At 40.2% G+C, this 23,926-nt stretch overlaps 1 protein-coding gene across 2 annotated transcripts; it reads left to right on the top strand.

Moving 5' to 3' along the window:
• Window positions 1–1,837: 1,837 nt before the first annotated feature.
• Window positions 1,838–22,532, top strand: LOC149019482 (phytochrome B). 2 transcript variants are annotated; one of them, XM_089153481.1, is made up of 5 exons: window positions 1,838–4,167; window positions 5,117–5,924; window positions 7,710–8,003; window positions 8,135–8,219; window positions 21,881–21,923. In XM_089153481.1, exons 1-4 carry the CDS (start codon window positions 2,106–2,108, stop codon window positions 8,181–8,183), a joined length of 3,213 nt encoding a protein of 1,070 aa, XP_089009607.1. In that variant the 5' UTR covers window positions 1,838–2,105; the 3' UTR covers window positions 8,184–8,219; window positions 21,881–21,923. The 2 variants fall into 2 exon arrangements, with proteins under 2 accessions (XP_089009607.1, XP_089009606.1); XM_089153480.1 differs by lacking the exon at window positions 8,135–8,219 and having other exon boundaries at window positions 1,841–4,167; window positions 21,881–22,532.
• Window positions 22,533–23,926: the final 1,394 nt, after the last annotated feature.

Here is a 23,926-nt window from a genome sequence, read left to right as displayed (position 1 = left end):
CAACCGAATAGACTGAAATCAGATAATATTTTTGTAAATTTCAAAAGATTGAGTGGAATCTAGTAAAATAAGAAAATGGTATTTACACTTGATTCCTCATCTATATATATATTTTTTTTGGAAACAAAGGCGCTTTGTGTATAGGGAAATTGGGGACGGAGATTTTACATATGCTGCCTGTAAAGATTAAACCCACAATCTCGAGGTGAGGTTCTCAACCACTCTACTATCCTTCCATTGGCTTATTTATTCTTTTTCAATGCTAAAATTTGCGACATGATCATTACATGTTGTAGACTTGTAGCCCTGCTGGCGCAAATAAAAATCAAACTTCTGTACGGTTTGGATATATTTTTTCACCTAACAAATTTTTAAAAATTTCCGCCCTTGTGGCGTGCTCAATTTTCACCTTTGAGGCGTATGGTATGTACACCCTTGTGGCATGGTTATGTCTGCGTCGATGTCCGTCTTCATGGTGTGTCTCCACAGGCGGTAGTAGTAGTTATGTTTATCATACCCATTATGTTTTTTTGGCTCTGTGGTTGTCACAACCAGTATTATTAGGATTTATTGGGCTCCGCCCATCCCTTAGTTCTTGTCATTTTTTTTTCGTTCGATGTTTGTGTCTGTGTTTTATTTCAATTATGAATGAATCGTTTGACCTTTTGACCAAATTTTTTTTTTTTTTAACTTCTTTTGTACTGCGACGAAAAGGATAGTTCATAGACTACCAGCCAAATCCTGTAAAGATTCGAAACAAAACATGGAAAGTGAAGAATAGGAGGACAAGGTAGGAGATGATAGTACCGAATGCACTATTTGTTGTCGAATGATGGATTAGTAAAGCCGTTAAAAACTCTACCTCCCACAGGGAGGTCTTGGGTTCGCACCCATTCGGCGGCATTAATTTGAGGATGTATTCGTGGTGCGCGCAAGCTGGCCCGGATGAACCTCATCAAAAAAATGAAAAAAAAAAAAAGTTAAATTTGGCAAAAAAAAAAAAAAAAAGACCAGTCGAAGTGCCCAAGAGCCCAAGGCCAAAACCTCCCCCTTCACGTGATCCGGTGATGGGCTGATGGACCCCACTCAAACCTATACCATCTTCCGTCGATGTGGAGTCTCCATCGAAAGATCAATCTCCGTGGGGCCCATTATTTGTCTCTACTGATGATATGATGCGGATATATGGCTCACCTCTATGACAATCAACTTTCAAACGAATCAAAAGTTCGTCCATCATGTCAAAAATTGGCACGTGAAGGATAGGACATTTATGGCCGTTAGTCATCCATCGATCACACCCCCTTCATGTGACGCTGCTTCCGAAAGCATATCCCTATTCCAACAACCTTGTCTTTTTCTTTATTAGAGGGCCCCACTGATTTATTCCCATCTTAGGGTCAATAGGACCATCAATCAGTAATTTATTATTAATTTATTCAACCAATGGAAGGATAGGCAGGGGGAACCCCCTCCGCCGGCCGACCGACCGGATGTCTTGGCTTTCGCCTCAGCTAATTGAATCTCAGTTTCCCAAAAAAAAAAAAAAAGAGAACTCACCTCTCAGTGGAGAGATTGTGGGATGATATGAATTATCCCAACCCCCTTATATAAAAAGCGTCTTTGTTACAAAAAAAAATTTATTCAACCAAGTTATAGCCACGTCAACATTGCCAGATGATTGCCACAACGGTGGCTTAATCCACGTAGCGCTAGGCGATTGGTTCTCCAGGAATCCATCTTCGCACTAGCTGATGAAGGCTCAAGACGAGAAGTGAAAAAGAAGATAGCCGGCTGCGGAGTGGCAACGCCGTCCCCAATGATTAGCGTTGAGCAACTGGTTTAAGAAGCTTAAGAACAGATTAGTGAGAGGGAAAAAAACCTGAATAAATTAATCGAAACGAGAGAAGCCGAGAGAAGAGAAAACGAGAATTGCTGCATGCCCTCCAATTCCATCAGGAGAACTTCCTTACATGTATCGATTTTCGATGAGACAAGAAGAGAGAAGCCTGAGAATTCGAACCGTTGGACGTTAAGCTACACACAGAAAGGTGGGGGAAGGAAGAAAGAGATAGAGAGAGAAAGAGGTGATCAAGAGTGTACCAATGGCTTCTGGTAGCAAAGGAACTTACGGTAACCAAACCCATTCCTCAGGAGGAAGCAACATACGATCGCACCAAGGAGAATCCGTAAGTAAAGCCATTGCACAGTACACTGTCGATGCTCGCCTCCATGCAGTCTTCGAACAGTCCGGCGAGTCTGGTAAGTCCTTTGATTACACCCAATCCGTTAAAACCACAACACAATCAGTCCCAGAACAGCAAATCACAGCATACTTATCCAAAATTCAGAGAGGCGGTCATATACAGCCCTTCGGTTGTATGATTGCCGTTGATGAGTCCACTTTCAGGGTCATTGGTTACAGTGAGAACGCCACTGAAATGCTCGACCTTAATCCGCAGTCAGTCCCTACTCTTGAGAAACCTGAGACACTCACAGCTGGTACTGATGTCCGTACGCTTTTCACACCATCCAGCTCTGTTCTCCTTGAGAAGGCATTCGGTGCACGGGAAATCACGTTACTGAATCCCCTCTGGATCCATTCCAGAATTTCTGGGAAACCCTTCTACGCCATCTTGCATCGGATTGACGTGGGTATTGTAATTGACTTGGAGCCTGCGAGGACTGAGGACCCTGCCCTCTCGATTGCTGGTGCTGTGCAGTCGCAGAAGCTCGCTGTCCGTGCCATCTCTCGTTTACAGTCGCTCCCTGGTGGAGATATCAAGCTTCTTTGTGATACCGTGGTTGATCACGTCAGGGAGCTCACTGGTTATGACCGTGTTATGGTGTATAAGTTCCATGATGACGAGCATGGTGAGGTTGTGGCCGAGAGCAAGCGACAGGACTTGGAACCATATATTGGTTTACACTACCCTGCGACTGACATCCCCCAGGCCTCCAGGTTCTTGTTCAAGCAAAACCGGGTTAGGATGATTGTCGACTGCCATGCCTCTCCTGTTCGGGTTATTCAGGATGAAGATCTTATGCAGCCTCTCTGCTTGGTTGGTTCAACGCTTCGGGCCCCACATGGGTGCCACGCTCAGTACATGTCCAACATGGGCTCGATCGCCTCACTAGCACTTGCAGTAATTATCAATGGGAATGATGATGAGGGAACTTCTGGACGTAGTTCTATGAAGCTTTGGGGCCTTGTTGTGTGTCACCATACTTCTGCTCGTTGCATTCCATTCCCCCTCCGTTATGCCTGTGAATTCCTTATGCAAGCCTTTGGGCTTCAACTCAATATGGAGTTGCAATTGGCATCACAACTGTCAGAGAAGCATGTATTGCGGACTCAAACTCTTTTGTGTGACATGCTTCTCCGGGATTCCCCTGCCGGAATTGTCACCCAGAGCCCCAGCATCATGGACCTTGTTAAATGCGATGGGGCTGCTCTCTATTTCCAAGGCAAGTATTACCCACTTGGTGTAACCCCTACTGAAGCCCAGATAAAAGACATCACAGAGTGGTTGTTAGCTCATCATGGAGACTCAACAGGTTTGAGCACAGACAGCTTAGCTGATGCTGGATACCCTGGGGCAGCATCCCTTGGTGATGCTGTTTGTGGTATGGCTGTGGCATACATCACTTCTAAGGATTTCTTGTTCTGGTTCCGCTCCCATACTGCCAAAGAAATTAAGTGGGGAGGAGCAAAGCACCACCCAGAGGATGAGGATGATGGACAGAGGATGCACCCACGCTCTTCATTTAAGGCATTCTTGGAAGTGGTAAAGAGCCGCAGTTTGCCTTGGGAGAATGCTGAGATGGATGCAATTCACTCATTGCAGCTTATACTGCGAGACTCCTTTAAAGATGCTGAGGGGAGCAATTCCAAGACAGTGGTTAATGCACAGCTTGGGGAAGTGGAATTGCAGGGAGTAGATGAGCTTAGCTCAGTTGCTAGAGAGATGGTTAGGCTGATAGAGACTGCAACTGCCCCTATTTTGGCTGTGGACTCCCATGGCTGTATAAACGGGTGGAATGCGAAGGTAGCCGAGCTTACTGGTCTATCAGTTGAGGAAGCTATGGGGAAATCACTGGTTCAGGATCTTGTTCATAAAGAATCTGCAGAGGTCGTTGACAAACTACTTTTTCATGCTTTAAGAGGTATATCCTCTTGTACAAGCAATTGTTGGTGCTGCCAATTGAATATATCTAACCTAAAATATTTTTTCTTCACCCTACCAAAACACATGAGTTTGATGAATATGTTGTCTTATAATGTAGTTCCTGATATCTTTAACCAAATAGTGTGTTTGGTGAACTATTTTTATTATAGGGAAAAAGAATGCTGCCTCGAGTTGCTTTGCCCCTCCTGCACCCTGACACAAGAGTGCGTGAGATTACCACTCCTCTTCCTTGAAAAAAAGTATCCCATCGATGTTGAGGCTTCTGCACGCACTCTTATTGGTCTGCTGTACTGTGCCAGGGGCTATGTGACCAGGCAGCAACCTTTCATCCTTTAGTTTGTTTAACCCAGGGCATGGTAAGTATCATTATTGAACTGGGAGAACTGGATAACTTGTGATTTTCATTGCTTTCTCATATGCCTCTACAAAGATTAGGTACATTTGAATAGAACTTTAGGATATGTTCTCCACTTCTTGTTTCTATTTTCTTTCTCCTCATCATCTATGTGTTGTACTATACTACCTACAACATGCCCAATACATTTTGTCTTTTCCAATGGCCAACATTTGAATAGAATTTTAGTGTTTGTTGTCTCCCCTTTTTGTTTCTCATAACTTATTTCCTTTCTGCTTGTCATATGTGTTTTGTACTATACTATCTGAAACATACCCATGCATGTTGTCTCTTCCAATGGCCAAAAATGAAAACTGCTTGCTTTCAGCATTGTTTATGATTTCTTTCTCTCTCATAGTTGGATTTTTTTTTGGGGGGGTAATCTTGTAGTTAGATATTTTAGAAAAATTTTAGTGCTTGTTAATACTAGTTGATATTTATGGTTATTCCATTGAAAAATTGGAGGACACTTATTTTGACCTAAAGTTATTTTGCAATGTTGAGTTTCCATCACATAAATCACATTTTGCAGGTGAAGAAGATAAAAATGTAGAAATAAAGCTCAGGACATTTGGTTCACAACAGCTAAAAAAGGCTGTCTTCATAGTAGTCAATGCCTGCTCTAGCAAGGATTACATGGGTAATATTATTGGGGTTTGCTTCGTTGGTCAGGATGTCACAGGCCAGAAGGTGGTTATGGACAAGTTCATCCATATACAGGGTGATTACAAGGCTATTGTACAAAACCCCAATCCTTTAATACCACCAATATTTGCATCAGATGATAACACCTGCTGTTCGGAATGGAACACAGCCATGGAAAAGCTCACTGGCTGGGGAAGAGGGGACATGATTGGGAAGATGTTGGTTGGGGAGGTTTTTGGAAGTTGCTGTCGGCTTAAAGGCCCTGATGCAATGACTAAATTTATGATTGTATTGCACAATGCAATTGAAGGGCAAGATACGGACAAGTTTCCATTTGCCTTCTTTGACCGGAATGGGAAATATGTGCAGGCTCTCTTGACAGCAAATAAGAGGGTTAATATGGGGGGGCAGATTATTGGAGCATTCTGTTTTCTGCAGATTGCAAGCCCAGAACTGCAGCAAGCTCTGGAAGTGCAGAGGCATCAAGAGAAGAAATGTTTTACAAGGATGAAAGAGTTGGCTTACATTTGCCAGGAAATAAAGAATCCTCTAAGTGGAATACAGTTTACCAATTCACTGTTGGAGGCTACTGATTTGACCGAAGATCAGAAGCAGTTTCTTGAGACAAGTGCCGCTTGTGAGAAACAGATGCTGAAGATAATTACCGATGTTGATCTGGAAAGCATTGAAGATGGGTGAGCTCCCTCTTTAAGTAATTTGTTTTGGTTACATATGGGTAATAGCACTGAACACCGATTTGCAGCTACCTGTCTTATGCATGTAGTTATAGTTGTTAATTGTTGGACTGAAACAGCAGTCATACAGGTAACTGCCCCTTTATCAGTTCTGCCCCAACTCAGGACCCTGCCCTGTTTTAAAACCAGATACACAGGGCAGATCGACAGCGCAGTTTCACGAGAACTGCCCTGTTGAGCTCTTTGGTCCTAATTTTTGTAGAAAGCTGTGGAATTCTTACATTTGTTAATTTATCCTTTGGTCAGAGCCATGGTTTGTGGTGTCAAAACCTGACCGAACCTGAACTGGGTGACTTTTCGACCCTGTGGTCCAGTTTTGGAAACTATGCATGCAATACACTGTAGATACCTGTCATCCTTTTGTTAATGCCACTTTTTCTTGGGGTGTATCTGTTAGGAAGGATTAATTGAATCATGCTTCAAACTCCCAAACTAGTTTCAGGCACCACCAGAAACATCGACGTAAGGGAAAGATCAGGTGATTTTGTGAGATACAGTTTCCAGTAGAACCAGACATGAGAGTTATGAACAATGAAAGAAAAGAAGGTGATTAGAATTGCTTATAGTATTTGATCTCACACAATCTAGGACAATCTAGGAGTCAGTCATTGCACATTGAAGCACCATATATTCAAAGGAATTTGAGGATAACGTCAAATTAACACCAAACCAAAAAAATCTTTGGAAAGAGATATCTCATGATACTGCAACATAATCTCAAACTCAAAATTAGAACTTTGTGAGTCCTTTTTTTTTCCCCCCAAAAAAGAAAAATCTTAAATCATTACTCTTTAAGTTCACTCTCTCTTATTATTAAGCAATAGGTTTTATGCAGCCCCCCCACCAAAAAAGAAGTAAATGGTTGTAAGACAAGACCGTGTATAAAAAGTGGGCACTTATTATGATTTTTGTTACTATTATTATGGCAAAAAGGTTTATGTACGATCATGTTTCAACCATTGGATGTGGATGAGAAGCTACGGACTGTACACAGTCATGGTCATCCAATGGTTGGAAGTGTGTCCGTGTACCAACTACCAAAAACCTTTCATCATTATTACAATTATCGACATTGTTGTTATTTTTATTGATCTTACCAAAAAAGTTTATTGAGAATATGCAATGAATAATCCATGTTGCCCATAAGTCACAATTCTGCTGGTCCTAACATACTGAATTATTTTTATTGATCTTACCAAAAAAAATTATTGAGAAAATGCGATGAATAATCCATGTTACCCATAAGTCACAATTCTGCTGGTCCTAACATACTGAATTATACAGTTTCTGGTCAAAATATATGTGCTATTGTTGTTTTACCAACTTTCTCTCAATTCTAATTCTCTATTGTGCCTCTGGTTCTTTGCTGAATTATTTACATGAAACTAGAATAGGACCTAGTTAGGCATAAACCTTTGGAATTTGACAAAATCTACTAGGTACAGATGCACGTTTACATGTCATTAATGTATTTGGCTCATATATTGATCTTACTGAAAAGTTCTGACGGTATAAATGTCACAGAATTGAAGATTTTAGTGATACACAAAATATGATATGCTTTGGTCTTAAATCCAATCTATGCCATATGACCAATGTTTACTCAAGAGTCTGGTCTACTATCCCTATGGAAATGCCAATACAATGTTGTGCTAATGTTAGGACTTGAAAAGATTCTTGTGGTTTTCAAGTCCTGTGACTGAGATTTTTCTTTCCTGGTAACAGTTCCCTGGTGCTGGAAAAGGTTGAATTTTTACTTGGGGGTGTTATAAATGCTGTTGTTAGCCAAGTAATGGTCCTGCTGAGAGAGAGAGGCTTACAGTTGATCCGGGACATTCCAGAGGAAGTCAAAACACTGGCTGTTTATGGTGATCAAATAAGAATTCAACAACTCTTGGCTGATTTCTTGTTGAATATGGTGCAGTATGCGCCCTGTCCAGAAGGTTGGGTAGAAATTCATGTTCGTCCTAGTTTGAGGCAGATCTCAGATGGAATAGAGCTGGTGCATCTTGAGTTCAGGTCAGTTAGACTATACCTTTATATAAATGTTCATCTTCTATTTAAGTTTTTGGAAGTGTGACAACTTCAGTGAATCCTAGTAACTAGACAAAGCTGAATTACCTAAAACTTCCAGTCCTTTCCTTCCCCAGGTGTCTTCATCTGATGACAATTTATTTACTGTACTACTGGATCTTTTAAGATGATTTTGTGTGTTTATGTCTCGGCTTCTTACGAGTTAGATTCCTGGCTATGCTAATTACCTGTTGAATTGGCTTAAAATCTGTTATCTGGTTCTTTGTCTGTCCCCATATATGTAAGCAATTCATTTGTTTGTAGACGGATCTTAAAGTAGCTGTTATTAAGTTGATCTACAAGGAATCTTGTCTGTTTGATTTCTTGAATTATAAAGTTCCAGAGATCAAACTCCCTGTTGGTATTCAGAGTATGTTTTTAATTTTCTTTGTGTTATCCTTCCAGACACCTAGTTTAGATATTACTGACAATATTGGGTTCTTGAACTGAAACCCATGCATAACATTCTGGGAATTTTTTTGTGCAGTGAATTAGAGGAAAGCAAACAATCTATGAATTGAAGAATGTTGTCCACGATCTTAGAGTCCTTTTATGGGGGATGGTTGGGATGTAAAACCTCAACGGTTTGACCAAAGCTTCACAAATTGGTAGAATGTCCAAACCCAAAAATACTGAAAATTTTCACTTGTTGGATTATGAATCCTTGGGTGTTTTAGGAACTCAGACACATGGAGATCAAACTCTCTGGTTGTAGCAACTCAACAGTGATTTAAATTCCCCTGACGATGATAACTATCAGATGGTTGGATGTAAATCAATAGAGGACTCCAATTACAAGAAGTCGAGAATTGTGGTGATTTTGCATGACCAGATCTCAAGCTCTGATCTGGAGAATTCCCTGGTTAAAGATCCATTTTAGGGCAGCACTTTAGAGTCTGAAAATATCTTCCATTATATTACCTTTAGTAGGTCAGATTGTAGATGCGATCACAAACAACAGTGACGATCGATGGAAGGAGAAAAAACAGCTTACTTGATATGAAACAGAGAAAAGCAGCATAACCTCTGGTTCCTACCAGAAAAAAACTGTGGTCAAGAACTCACATCTCAAGGATCTTTTTGACCTTTAAATGAGTTACATGGCAAAATCTGAATTTCAGAGAACAAAGAAAGGGCTTCAGCCAAAAATCTCATTAATCAAATTCCTGTACGAGAACAACTCTAGAAAGGCAAACTCCTCTCCTATGCAGATAGACTGGATCTAATTAAGTTTGTCCTCCAATCTTTCTACATCTACTATTGTGGAGTCGCTGCCCTTTCAAAATATCACATCCAAACCATGAGATCTCGTATTTGCAGCTTTCTATGGAAGGGCCAAGAATCCTCCAAATTCTTTCACCCCCTTAGCTGGTCCAAAGATCTGTAAGCCCAAACTGAGGGAGATCTTGGCATTCGTCGCATCAAGGATTATAATATTGCTAGGCCTACTCAAAGAAATTTGGAAAATCTCGACATGAGAATTCCATTAGTGGTCAATTGTGTATACTCTTACTTTCTTAAGCATGACTGCCTCTAGATTGCTACACTCCCCTCTAACTCCTCTCCGATTTGGAGGAAACCATAGTTGTCAAGGCAAGTCATCCAGCCCCTTCTGAGGGTCAAGGGTCGAGGTGTTGCCTTGGTTTTCTTTTCCCCCCGGACGCCTTGTTGCCCTGGTGCCTTGACAACTACAGAGGAAACTCTTGATCCTGTGCCCCTTTGCTCTCTCTTTCCTTTTTTTTTTGGGGGGGGGGGGGGGGGGAATGAATGAAAAATTCATTAACCAAAAGGAGAGAAAGAGAGAAAGGGGGGGGGGGGAGATTACCACAAGAAAGCAGAAGCTAGAGCCCTATAGAAGCCAACTGGCCCTAAGCAAAAGCAAAGTAAATAGATAGAAACTAAGCATTAAGGTCAATGCCAAAGCCATGACAAACTCAAGGACTAGAGCTGGTTTTTCCTATTTTTCTCTTCATCTTTCTAGATGAATTGAGCTCGACAATGAAGTCTTCATCCAAGTTGTGGCACCCATTATCAGAACGGATGCTTTTCCGGTTACGTCAAAGCGGAGGAGAGGGGGCATCACTATTGGAAGAACCCCCAGCCTACTTGTAGTCAGTGCCACTGCAATCACAAGAATAGGATCAATAATAGGCAATAGAACCTCAATTGAAGGGAAGGAGCTACTAAGTGGCAGGATAGGGGCCTAGGAGATAAGATGATGGGCTGCATCAATAGAGAGGGCCAAGAAGACTAAGGGGGTGGGATAGGAGGAGGAATGGGTTTGAAAGAGGGGGAAATGGGCTAGGGAGTAGGGGGAGAGTAGGTGAGAGATGGGCCCAGAGGCCTGGTCCAAGGAGGGCAAAAGAGGTGGGGTCATGATAGGGCCCATGGAGGAGAAAGTGACTAAGTGATCGGCAGGAGAGGGTTACAATAGAGGGGAGGGCATAGGGCTAACACAAGAAGCAGAATAGAAGGTACAACAGGTGGCAAGGTTTAGGTAGAGAGAAGAGAGCTAGAAGGGGAAGGGAAAGGCTTGGGGGTAGGGAAACCGGTATGGGGGAAATCGAGGACAAGTGAGTGGTGGAAGACAAGGAGAAAAAGGGGGCAGGGAGAAGTAGAAAAGTAGCAGGAAGATCAGTCAGTGACAGCTCGACTACAAGAGGCAAAATGGCTGAAGGGACAGCATAGTGCAGGTCAAGGGCAGCTGCTTCATCACAATTGGAGGCAGATTGATGCAAGGTTGTCAAAGCGACCAAGGCGATGAACGGCTTCCAAGGTTCCAAGGCGACAAAGCAATAAAGCGATGACTAAGCGGTCAAAGCATTCTGCTGTTGGTTTTTAGGTGGTCAAGGCATTCTAGTGTTAATTTTTTGTATTTAATCCAAATATCAAAAGTTACATAAAATTCCTAGCGTTTTAAGTATGAAGCATTTTGCAAACTTAATGAAAAGTTTATTCATATAATTAGTATAAAACATTGAAAAATGAACATAGTCATTAACTTCAAACATAACATCAAAGTCATGAATCAAACTTCAAAATTTAACAACTAAAGGGGATCTATGAGGAAGAAAATTTTTGCGAGAGAGCAAGAGTGATTTGGGTTAGGGTATCTATTTTGTGAATCCGTGAGGAGGAGTGTTTAAGTTTTGTTTTTTTCCCCCCCTCACCCTATTTACTTTGATTTGATTCCATGTATCATAGTCCTATACTCAATTTGTAAAACTAACAAATAAAAACCTTTAGATTAGAATCAAATTCAATTATATTCCATACCATTGATTTGGTATCTTTGTTAAGCGGTCGCCTTGGTGAGCGCCCTGAATGCCTAGGCGACGCCTTGGGCAACAAAGCGATTGCTTTATTTGTTTCAAAAAAAGTGACGGTCGCTTTGCCATGGCTAAGACTGTCTAGACGATTAAGTGACGCCTTGACAACTATGGATCGACAAGAGTGGCAGGATCTTCAGGAAGCAACAAATCCATAGGGGCGGTGACCATAACCAACGGATCCACAAAAGAAATGGCGTTGTTAGTGGTGGGTTCAACAACAGTAGATGATAGAAATCTAATCAATTTGACTTGCAGGTTGAATTGACATAATTGGATTAGAAGCGAGTGTAACTGTGATTTTGTAGGTCAGTTACAATGATTTTTCGGTTCCTTTGGTAGTGGCAAACTGACATCCTACTAGGTTCTCTGGTACCTTTATGAGGCCTGATAGGGATCAAATTGATGGCGACAGGCACGTTGGTGGCATTGGGGGTACCTGAATAAATGGCCATCAAGCAAGTATGATGGCTGAATAATTTGCAGGCACTACAATGAGGAGGTTTCAAGTCACGGCTTGGGTGAAGTTGAAGCTGGATTCTTCAAAGACTAGGATAGATGAAGGTTAGGGAGCATACACATCAACTTCCACATGCATGTGGGGATAGGAGAGTATGTCTCGTTTAAGGGTCATGGCATAGGAGTATAGAGGGTTCCTTAATGTTGAGCCAACTATGCTTAAGCCTTCAGAGCACTAGTAATGGAGAGGCAAACCGGAGACCCAGAGTGGAAGTGAGGAAAGTCTTCCCGGTTGAGTTGTAGGTGATGGTGCTCTTATTGAAGGAAGAGGGTGTTTCCCCACTGACCATGGGCCACTTTCAAGGAACTTGGTTTGTCTTCATCATCAAAGAAATTGAAGAGGAAGAAGCCGTGGTCCAAAAGGAAGATATTTAGTGTCCCAACAGTCCTCCATTGTTTTGATGGTGAAGATCTCACAATTGGAAAGGGGGGCTTAAGTGTCCCCCGAGCCCGAGGTAGCAGCTCCAACAAGAAACTTCAGTGTCAAGCACATTGGGAGGGCAGAAGGCTATCTTCCGGCTGTCTGCCAAGGGAGAAGGAGTTAGGTGAAGAGGAAGACCAGCATGGGGGAAGGGAGAGAAAGGAGAACAATGATGACCAAGTAAGGGTGGCAGGCGTGGGGGGGTGGTTCGAGGTCGGAGGAGGGTGTGGAGGGGCTCTTGGAGTGGGGGGGGGGGGAGAGAAGGGAAGGGATAGTCTTTCCTCACATCCTCCCCTTGTTCTCTTAGCCTTGTTCCTCTCCATCACTAATGGATCTAATATATCCTTTTTGCTTGACCCCTATCACCCTTCCTGCATCCTCTACCATGTTGTGGGCACCAGGCTGTTTGCTCTCAGGCATTCTGAAAAACTCCCCTCCCCATCTTCTTTCATTCTTTCATGCTCTTGGTCTCCCCCTTACCCTTTCCCTCAAGAACTAGATTTCATCTGGCCCTTACTTCCCCCCGCCTAACCCTGCCCCCCCTCCTGTGACAAAATCGATCAGCTTCCTTCCAAAAATGGTATCTTTACCATGGCCTCAACCCAGGGCCATATGTTGCCTCCTCTCCTGTCCTGTTCCTTGGTGCAATCTTGTCTGATTCACTGGACACATCCCCCACCATTCCTTTGTGGTCTGGAGAACCCTCACTTTCTGTCTTCCCGCACCCTTCAGTTCCGCCATTGACGGCATGCTGAAAGTCCGTTCACAGGCTCCTTGACTGCTCAAGCCCAGCCCACCCCCCCCCAACCCCAAAAGCCTCTTACATCTTCTGCCCCTCTGATGAAGATGTCCCCCATCTCTTCTCCACCTGCCCCTTCACCAGATGCATCTGATAGAGAGGCCTCTCCTCCATCTAGCAAACATCTAGACGCCCTTGATCGTTGGACAGCCTCTTCCCTCAAATGCCACTATCTTGCGGAGTCTGTTAGGAAACTGACTTTCAGTGCTTGTATCACGCAAATCTGGACTGAGTACACTATGCACAGATGGGCTACCAGATCCAAATCTCCTGTGCAGATTTGGAAGGCCATCTGTAATGATGTTAGTTCTAGAATAGCCCACCCTCCGGCCTTCGTAGAAACTTAGCAGATACCTCAACAAAAGGCTCATTGTTGTTACGTGGGTTCTAGACAGAACTTTATTGGCCACCCCTAGGCTCCAGAAGCCAGCTCCACCCCACCCCAAACCCCAGGGTTCTTTTCCCCTTCAGGGTGTTTAGAATATATTTTTTATTTACCCAAAAGAATTTATTTACACGGCTGTATCTCCTTAAGATCTCATATTAAAAGGCTAGACTTTCGAACATCAAAAAGAGAATGCCTAATCCAGTCCTTAACTAGCAAGGTAACAAAAACTTACTCAAAACAGGACTTGACTCATAAAATCCTAACCTATCCCCACTAAAACACTGAAAATAATAAAATAAAGAAATTTCCTCACTTGATTAATTCTGAATGGCTAGTCTCTGCCCATATTTAAGGCCTGTTAAAGTGGTCAATTACAAAGAAAACTGTTAAAAGCCCTGCGGTAGCTAAGACTCCTAGTTCTAGCTGTAGTAGCATTTAGTCCTTATGTTTTAGGTGTTTGGTTTCTATATTGTAAATATGCAGGGGCAGAACTGTCATTGATATTATTTCAGAATTTAATAAATAAGAGCTTGCAATTAGGAGGAACTGAACCTCTAATCGCAGGCCTCTTCTCTTCTTGCAACACAGCTTTCTCCCTTCTTCTCTCTCAGTTTCTTCTTTCTTCTCAACAGCTTGCTTAGTTATGGAGATCTGGTATCCTAACAAAAATCATTAGATCAAAGTCCCAACACATACCTAATCCAACCCAAAGCTTATTTCTAATAAAATTAACCCAAGGAGTTGATTTCTCTGCATCAATATCCCTGTTGAATGGCCTATTCTCCTGTTTTGATAGGTGGATCAATTCTTATCTGAAGAACTGAAGTACTGAACTTCATAATTTTTGGGGGACTCTAGTCTTAAAAAAAGAACAAACGGAATGTGAGAGAATCATTTTCTGGTGCTATAAAGTATTGTGTTTTTCATTGCTAATAAAAGCCCTTAATTACATCTGATGGTCAAGAGAATATTCAAAAGGTATAGGAAGGCACAGGATGAATAAGGAAAAATAGAAAAGAAAAAGAAAAGGATCACGCTGGCAAAATCACCCATTACTAATGATTTCCATCGAGCTTTTGTTATTGCTAATCATACCCCATTCATTTGCCATCTTGACAAAAATTAGATTTGATATCGATAAGTTGCACTAGAACTGAATGGAGTTGAAAGTTTCCCATCTTTAAAGTGTCTTTAAGATCCATTTCTCGAGCGAAGATTCTTCAAGTGTGGACCTTGACGCATGTTTGCAAAATAAAAATAACCACAAGCGCATAGTATCGTGTAGCTAATGGGTCGATCTCAGGGAGATATGCCACTTAAAATTTAATCTCTTAATGGTAATACGAGAGTGCATGATTCAAAGATTTGAACTAATTAATTAAACTAAACTAGCGGTCCTAATCCATACATCTAATGCAATCAGATTGAGACGAAAATAAAGTAAACACAACCAAGGCATAAATAAAAGACAAGAAGAAAAAAATGCGAACAATAAAAATAAAAGGGAAGTGATCCGAGTGTCAGCTCTAGATCGAGGGAAGGGGAGTATAATTATAATGACTTTGACTATGGACCCTTTGTCGTAGCTTACAGTCCACCAATCGAGAGAAAGGATATTTAAAAAAATGTAGAAAGTAAATAACAAAGCAATAAAAAGGAAAGGGGAAACCTTAACCAAAGAGATGCACGACTGTAGGCATCTTTGCTCAAGAGGGGAAGGGAGAACAGTAAGTAAGTGCTGAAAAATAAATCCTAAATTAAGAATATAGAGGGGTAGATAGAAGCAGGAATGGAGGGGGGAGAGAAGATTATTGAAGAATGTTACTTACTTGCATCTTTGAATTTCCAAAAAAAAATTGAACAAACGATTTGAATCTCAACCAACCCTAACAACCAGATCTAGAATAATCTAGATCTACAATTGCTACACCCAGAGAGAAAACAAATCCTCAAACTTGAAACTTGAACTTGAACTTGAAATTGCATTGATAAAAATAAAGGAAATACACTTGCATAAAATAAATTACACAACTTCAACATTCCTTGCATTGCACAAAAAATTAAAACCTAAACATTCAATCTAGAACTAGAACCCACAAAGTAATCAAAGAACTAGAGAAAACCTAGAACAAGCTAGAGAGAATAGAAAGTGCAAAACTTAAATAAACTAAGCTGCGTTTGTTTTCTGGAATAAAGGTGGGGTGGGAAAATTCTTGAAAAAAGCAAAATTTTCTACTTTTCCTTTAAATCCTAAAAGTGTATATTGTTTTGTTGCTTGGGGTGGGAAAGTGAGAGACAAGTTTCCTTGAATCAAGGAAACTTGTTTGGTGATGTGGCAACCCAACTTTCCCACCCCAAGTCTTTTTAAAACCCCACAAAAAGTGTGGGACTTTGTGGAAAAGGATGGAAAAGTAAAATGTGGGACCCAAAATTAATCCTTTTCCACACTTTCCTTCATTTTCTTTTCTTCTCCCTTACCCCACTACACATGGGGCCCACATGTGTTTTTTTCCCACCCCACCTTTGCAAACAAACGCAGCCTAAAGAGAAAATAAAGTGTAAACTAGACCTAAGAGGGGAGGTAATATTTATAGGAGATGGAGAATGGTTTACAAATAAGGAAATAAATAAAATAATAATAATAATAATAATAATAATAATGAGTAATAATAAAAAGGAGTAAAATAGAAAAAGAAAAAAAACAAATAAAGAAAGAGCTAGATTCGTTAGAAATTTTAAGTAGAGAGAGAGAGAGAGAGAATAAGTGGAGAAAGAGAGAGAAAAAACCTGACGAGACGTGGAGAATGTGGAGAAAGAGAAAGAAAAAAAAATATATATGATTTATATGTGGAGATATGTGGAGATATAAAGAGAATATAAATAAAAAAGTATATATATTTTGTTAACAAAAATATAAGTGGGTTGGTTATTAAGGGAATAAAACTCCGCCAGTGCTTTGCTGCCGGTCCCAAGCCCGGGTAAAGGAGGAGGGTTGGTGCGTCAGGTCGGCAGCCGGCACCGGAAAAAATCTAGCCAAACCTTTTTTCATGGATTCGACCTTATATGATAAGATTTCTTCCTAACTAGAAGGACGGATAGATTGTTGTGCAAGGATTACAAGGTGATACCGGGGGAAAGCTTAACTGCACAACATAGACTTGTGGTCTTGGATATGTGCTTAGTCCCAAGAACACATAAAATGTCCAAGGTAAACTATCCCAGAATAAGATGGTGGAATTTGAAAGGAGAGTACTCTAAATCCTTCGTTAATGAAGTAGTCAAACAAGGAAAATGGGATTTTAAAGGGGATACCAATGCAATGTGGAATGAGATGGCTGTGTATTAAGAAGGTGGCTAAAGATGTTCTAGGTGAATCAAAAGGAAATATCCATTCTTATAGAGAGACGTGGTGGTGGGATAGTGAGGTTCAAGCTGCCATTACGAATAAAAAAACTAGTTTTAAGACATGGCAAAGAACTAAGGATGTTGAGGATCTTCAAAGGTATAGGTTAGATAGAAATAAAGCTAAGAAAATTGCGGGAAAAGCAAAGGAAAGGAAGTATGAAGAGTTATACAATAAGTTGGGCACAAAGGAAGGGGAAAAATCTATTTATAAGATAGCTAAGATGAGGGATAGGAAGAGTAGAGATCTTGACCATGTTAGATGTATTAAAAATGGAGATGGTAAAGTATTAGTTTGTGAGGAGGATATTAAGAAAAGATGGGAAATTTATTTCTCGAGTTTACTAAATGAGCATTCTTCAAGCACTGATGTTTCGGACGATTATACTTTTCACCAAGGCACCAGTGTCCGAACTTATATACGTAGAATTTCGATGTCCGAAGTAAAAAAAGCTTTAAGGAGGATGAAACTTGGCAAGACACAAGGTCCTGATGAAATCCCAATTGAAGTATGGAAGAGCTTAGGAACCCATGGACTAGTTTGGTTGACTAAGTTGTTTAATAAGATTATGAGCACAGGGAAAATGCCAGATGATTGGAGGAGAAGTGTTGTGGTTCCAATTTACAAAAATAAAGGAGATATTCAAAGTTGTAATAACTATAGAGGCATTAAATTGATAAGCCATAAGATGAAATTATGGGAGAGAATAATTGAAACCCGTTTGAGACACGTAACTACAGTTACGGAGAACCAATTTAGGTTTATGCCGGAAAGATCTATAACGGAGGCTATTTACTTAATTATGAGACTTATGGAAAGGTATAGAGAATGTAGGAAAGACCTTCATATGGTATTTATTGACCTAGAAAAAGCTTATGATAGAGTCCTTAGAGCGTTAATTTGGCAAGTACTAGAGAAAAGAAGTGTTGCAAGTAAATATGTAGATATAGTCAAGGATATGTATAATGGTTCGGTGACTAGTGTTAAAACAGTGGGGGGACAAAGTAATGAATTCCCGATAACAGTTGGGCTACATCAAGGGTCAACTTTAAGCCCATATCTATTTGCACTGGTAATGGATGAATTAACCAAAGACATTCAAGATGAGGTCCCCTGGTGTATGCTTTTTGCGGATGATAATGTGTTGGTTGATGAAACCCAAGTGGGAATTAATACCAAATTAGAATCATGGAGAGTAGCTTTGGAATCAAAAGGCTTTAAACTTAGTAGATCGAAGACAGAATATCTAGTTTGTAACTTTAGTCATGATCGGGCAGATGATGAAGTGGTGATACTTGATGATAAAGAGATTCCACAGAGTGATTGTTTTAGGTACCTAGGTTCAATCATAAGTAAAAGAGGTGATTTAGAGGATGAGGTTTCCCAAAGAATTAGAATAGGGTGGATGAAGTCGAGAGGTGCGTCCGGGTCTTATGTGATCGGCGTATTCCATTAAAGCTTAAAGGAAAATTTTATAGGACCGTTGTTCGACCAGCTATGATGTACGGTGCAGAGTGTTGGGCTGTTAAAAAGAATCATATAGATAAACTCAGTGTAGCAGAAATGAGGATGCTAAGATGGATGATTGGTAAAACTAGGATGGATAAGATAAGAAACGATCATATTAGAGTTGGTCTGGGAGTTGCTCCCATAAGTGATAAGCTTAGAGAAAGTTGTTTGAGGTGGCACGGGCACATTCAACGGAAACCTATAAATGCTCCTGTTCGGAGAAGTGATATAATTCCTATTGAAGGAACTAGAAGAACTAGGGGTAGACCTAAGATAACCTTAGGAGAAGTGGTGAGAAAGGATATGTATAGCTTAGGCCTTATATCTAGCATGGCCTCGAACAGAACTGATTGGAGGGCAAGAATCCATGTAGCCGACCCCATTTAGTTGGGACAAGGCTTATTGTTGTTGTTGTTGGTTATTAAGGGAATAAGAAAGTAAATAAAATAGAAAGTGGGGAGAGAGAGAAAAACAATTAGGGAAATCAATAAAATCTAAAAAAAATTAAATTTTCTAGAAAATCTATAGAAAAAAAATAGGAAATCCTAATTTTTGACTACTTGTGGGTTCCATACAATTTTCAATTACAATAAAGAAAAACAAAATATAAATCCTAATCTAATCTCAGCCGTAGATCAAAGTTGGCTTATTTATTTCTAAAATAATTTGGAGTTGGCCCATAATTGCATCTCTAGCCCATCATGCTCCAACTTAGGCCCATTTCTGCACTTGAGAATTTGAACGGACCTCTTGACGTGTAAAATCGCATGTTTCATACCCAAAACTCCAAGTATTCACTCAAGTCCTAAAAAATTTATAAAATCTGCAAAAATAACATAAAACCCATGGTAGCTCCACTCTTAAGTGTGTAAAATTCATGCTTTATGCCCTAAGATTTCACACATAAATGTGCTCATCAGCGTAGGAAGGTTGTTCAATTGCAAAGTGGTCAGAGGTTCCGGTCAGGAAAGTGCCTCTCAATGAAGCGGGGGTTAAGGCTGCATACATTTTGACCCTTCAGACTGCATTGGCAGGCTCCTCATGCCTGGTTACTATCCTTTTTCTCCTCCAGCCAAGATTCTTTTGTAGAATTACCTGCCTCTCTCTACCTTAGAGTTGAGTGGTCTGAATGAGGTTCAGACCTCGTAAGATGGGGCTCTATGCTTTTAGCTTCTAACCCAAGACCAGCATTTCTGGAATAATAAATGATACATCTCACAGAATGTTCCACCTACTGTTCACTGGCCTGTAGTTCTTGACAGTCATCCATATATATACTTGTTCCTGCTACCATAATGCTGTCAATGCATATGAAAATCCCAATAGTTGAACCTCAGGTTCAGTTCTTGCCCCATTCTCCAAAGCATAGGCTCTGAATAAACAACTCCAAGATTTTGCTCAATTTCCATGAGGGATATAATTTGAGTAATTATCCATGATAAATCATAAAGGAAAAAAAGTGAGCTGAAAATTTAGACATGATGAAGTTGCAGCTTTTCAGAAATTGTGAGTGCATCAATTCTTATTTGCAGTTTCTTCAAAGCTTGTCTTCTTATTATGATTTTTGTTGAAAGTAATTTTGCCTTTAGTAGAGCCCTTTTTCCCCTCCCTTAATGGATTACATTTTGTGTGGCTTATCCCTTCATCTAACCACTTACCTGCCTTACATGGGTGGGGATTGAAAATTTTCTTGTTCCATACTGTCCACCATTATCTTTTAGATTTGGTAGATGAAACAAAAGCATGGATAAATGTTGAGCTAGGATATAGACAATCAGCTAATAAATCAAATGGTTTTAGATAAAGTAAAACAAAAATAGAGTATGTGGTGCATAACTGTAGTGATGGTAGGTACTGTCAACTGGGATGGGAAAATGAAGATATTGAGATGTTGTAAAGTGATAAATTTGGATACTGATGTGGAAGCATGAATTGAGAACGAGAAATATGATGATGTTGCACTAAGATTAGAGAGTTGGAAGAAGTGGAGAGCTGCATCAAGAATGTTTTGCTATCAACATATTCATATAAAACCCAAAGAATTATTCTTCATGCTCCTAAAGGTATACTTCAGTTGGCAAGGACCAACACCTTAAAATTTTGGAGGATATGGAGATGGAATACTGGTAAAGTAAAACCAGAAAGTATAAATTTAGGAATATACAAGTTAGAACTAATTACGAATAACTTCAATACATGATAAATTGAGAGAAAGTCATTTTAGGTGGTATGGTTGTGTGCAACACAGGCCTTTCAATGACCCAGTAAGTAGAGTTGATACGATTGATTGATTGAACTAAATAAGCCCAAGAGACCAGAAGAAGGGAGGAAAGACATGCATAGTTGGGAGTAGTGAAAAGTTTGGCTATGAATAGAGTTGATTGGGTCAAGAAAATCCATGCTTCCATCTTCAATTATACTGAGTTTAGTTTTCGCTCTCCTCCTCTCCCTTTTTTCAGTTTTCTTATTTTAAAGAAAATAGATTATCAATTCTTGAAAAGGATCCTTCATGGCTCATCATTCTATTTCCCATGCCTATGTTTAGCTGCATATAATGATCTTTTAATGGAAACCCAAATCAAGAGTATTTGATTCTCACGGTTCCTATACAGCCTCTGAAAAGATTCCACTTGAATCAATGGCATGAAGAGACTGTTTCCTGATTCAAACAATTACTATGTCGCTATGGAGCAAACTTACTGTTGCACCAAGATTTGCCACCAGCTAATTCTGTTTTTCGATTAATCAAATCGTAGAGGGCAGGAAAAGCCGTGCGTTGGTTTAAATAACTAACTAAAATAAAACAGATAGGGATTCCTTCCAAATGCTGGCTAAATGAAGGGACCTATTCAGATTAATCTAAACAAGTCAATGAAACTGATTTTAGAAATGAGAGCAAATAAAGGAAGAAATATCCTTGTGTGGGCTGTGGTGGAGTCTCCGAAACTGGAAAGCAAACTGGGACTTTTCATGTTCCCTACTTGGCTAAACAGCCAAGTAATAGTAATTGAACAAAAATAGTTCTGGAACTGGCCACACGAGATTAAGGTTTCTGAACTTTAGAAACTGTATAATTGCGAGGTTAAACACTTCTTTAAATTGGGCCTCACTATTTACTATATTGGAGATTTTGGGATCCACAAGCCATAAAGAAACACCATCTTATTGCAAGGGGAGGTCTTTTTTCACTTTTTCATTAGAGAATATTGCATTGTAACTTGATCAGTGGTTCTATTACTTTGGACCAATGGAGCAGCATGAATCCATTATTCTTTATTCTGTCTTTATGGTGAAAATGTAAGAGCAACCAAAAGAAAGAAAAACCATTCATGATCTCCATAGGTGGTCCTTTCTAAATTTTGGCAAGTGGAAGGCATATGGCATCATCAGTTTGCTGAAACCCCCTCTGTGAATTCAGGTCTCTTTCTCAATCATATTTTGTGTCTATGGTGTAGGATTGTTTGCCCAGGGGAAGGCCTTCCTCCGGAACTTGTCCAAGATATGTTCCATAGAAGCCGATGGGTAACCCACGAAGGTTTGGGCCTGAGCATGTGCAGGAAGATTTTAAAGCTAATGAACGGTGAAGTCCAATACATCAGGGAATCTGAAAGATGTTACTTCCTCATAGTCCTTGAACTTCCCATGTCCCAAAGAGATTCCAAAAGAACTGATTAGCTTCTTCCATTGTGATCAACGGGACTTCAAATAATTTATCAGACAGCCTGCTGCCATGTTTTTGCAATTTCCAGGCTGCATGATCCCTCAGCCACAAGTCACAAGGTTGCCAACTACAAGTTTGCCTTGGGTGATGGGCATGCAGAAAACATGCTCGGAAAGAGCTACGTTGGATATTCTAATTCACTTTACTGGTTTGTGGCATGGAGCGAAGCTGAAACTTACTGTTGTACAATTACTTATTAGTCTTTTGTATGAATATGAACCTAGAAAAACATTGGCGGGTGCCAGCTTCTACATGGCCGGATGCAATTATATTTTTGTGGTCTCTGTGTGGGGGCTTGTGCCATCATCCCTTGCATTTTAACTTTGTGTAATGAAATTTCTTCAGCTTAAAGGATCATTATCTGATGCCTTCAGGCCTTGTTTGTGCCCTTTGTCTGTAAAACTAATGTACTTGCCTGACATCCTTGTCAATACTTTATGTAACACTTGAATCATCCAAAAATATTGTCTCTGAGAATTTGATTTAGTTTGTATCCTTTATTCTGTGTTATTGTTTTGCAACTTGACATCCACATCCTTGTGGTTGACTTAAAAATATTTTACCATAGCATAGAAGAATAGAAGACTACTGATCATCTTTATTTGGGGTTTGGAGAACAAAGTAACACTATGGCCTGAGCTGCAAGGATAGAATTTAGGTTCCATCTGTGTGGCTCTGGCATATGAGAATGAGAATTATTCTGCACCAGAACCTAGACTAGCCCCTAGATAAGCACCTGCCCAAGGTTGAGCTTCGGAGGTTTGGAGGTTAGCCATTTGTTTCTTTGAAGGGGACTGTAAATTTGCAACTCAGATGCTTAAAACTTGCCAAATTCAGGTAAGTTGTCCGGCGAAGAAAATTTCACTCAGCTGTCCAGTAATTAGTGGATAGTCGAAATCTACTTTTGAATTCATATTTGTTTTGCTTTTTTATTATCTTCTTTAAACTGAAAACTATTTGTATCCGTCTAATTAGCAACCAGATTCGGACTAGATAATATCTAATTAAAATTCAACTAACTAATGGTGTGATTTATCACATGGTGAATTTTAGGAGGAACCAAAAGTTCCAAACACAACCTTCTGTGTAATGGTATATAATTCTAAGGATATTATTCCAACCTGTTCTTCCCCTTGAAACTTGACTTCTCTCTTTCAACATTCCATTTTACAGTCTCCCAACAATATCTCTCCTTGTATATACCCAGCATTAAAGATTGATTTCACAATGTCTATTATTTATTCCTATAATGTATGATATGTGTTATGGATATTTTATAATAGACCTGTCTGGGTCGACCAAAGAAGAACTGGACCGATCAAACCTTGGCCGAACCATGAATAAAACGAAGGCACTAAACAAGGTATACAATTTGAATCATATCCAACCTCCTTAAAGATAGGGATAAGGATTGCGATCAAGTCGAGTTAGTCTTAGAATCCAGATCGGACTCTACAACTACAATCCAAGTAACACTGTCTTGGCGGATAAGATTCCTCTCTTCAGGAAGCTAGCAACAATGACTGAGTTCTATTCGAACTCCATTACTGCATAGTTAAGGTAACCTTTCCTAAGATCTATAAATACCCACATACTAATCATTATCAGGTATGCATTCTTGAGTTATTGAATATTTTGAGAGATTGAGTTGGCTTCCTTTGTTCGTTTGAACTAACTTGTTCGTCGGAGATGAAACTCGACCACACCGGTCAAGCACGTATTTGCAGGTTCGGCGTTCGACAATATGAATTCTTGTACCAAGCATTGAAGATTCACTTGC

This window comes from Hakea prostrata, chromosome 4 (assembly GCF_041222555.1).
Source record: "Hakea prostrata isolate BN-2017 chromosome 4, UWA_Hpros_2, whole genome shotgun sequence".
NCBI classification, from domain to species: Eukaryota; Viridiplantae; Streptophyta; class Magnoliopsida; order Proteales; family Proteaceae; genus Hakea; species Hakea prostrata.
Note: the sequence above shows the minus strand (reverse complement) of the source record. Positions and strands in the feature narration are given on the sequence as shown.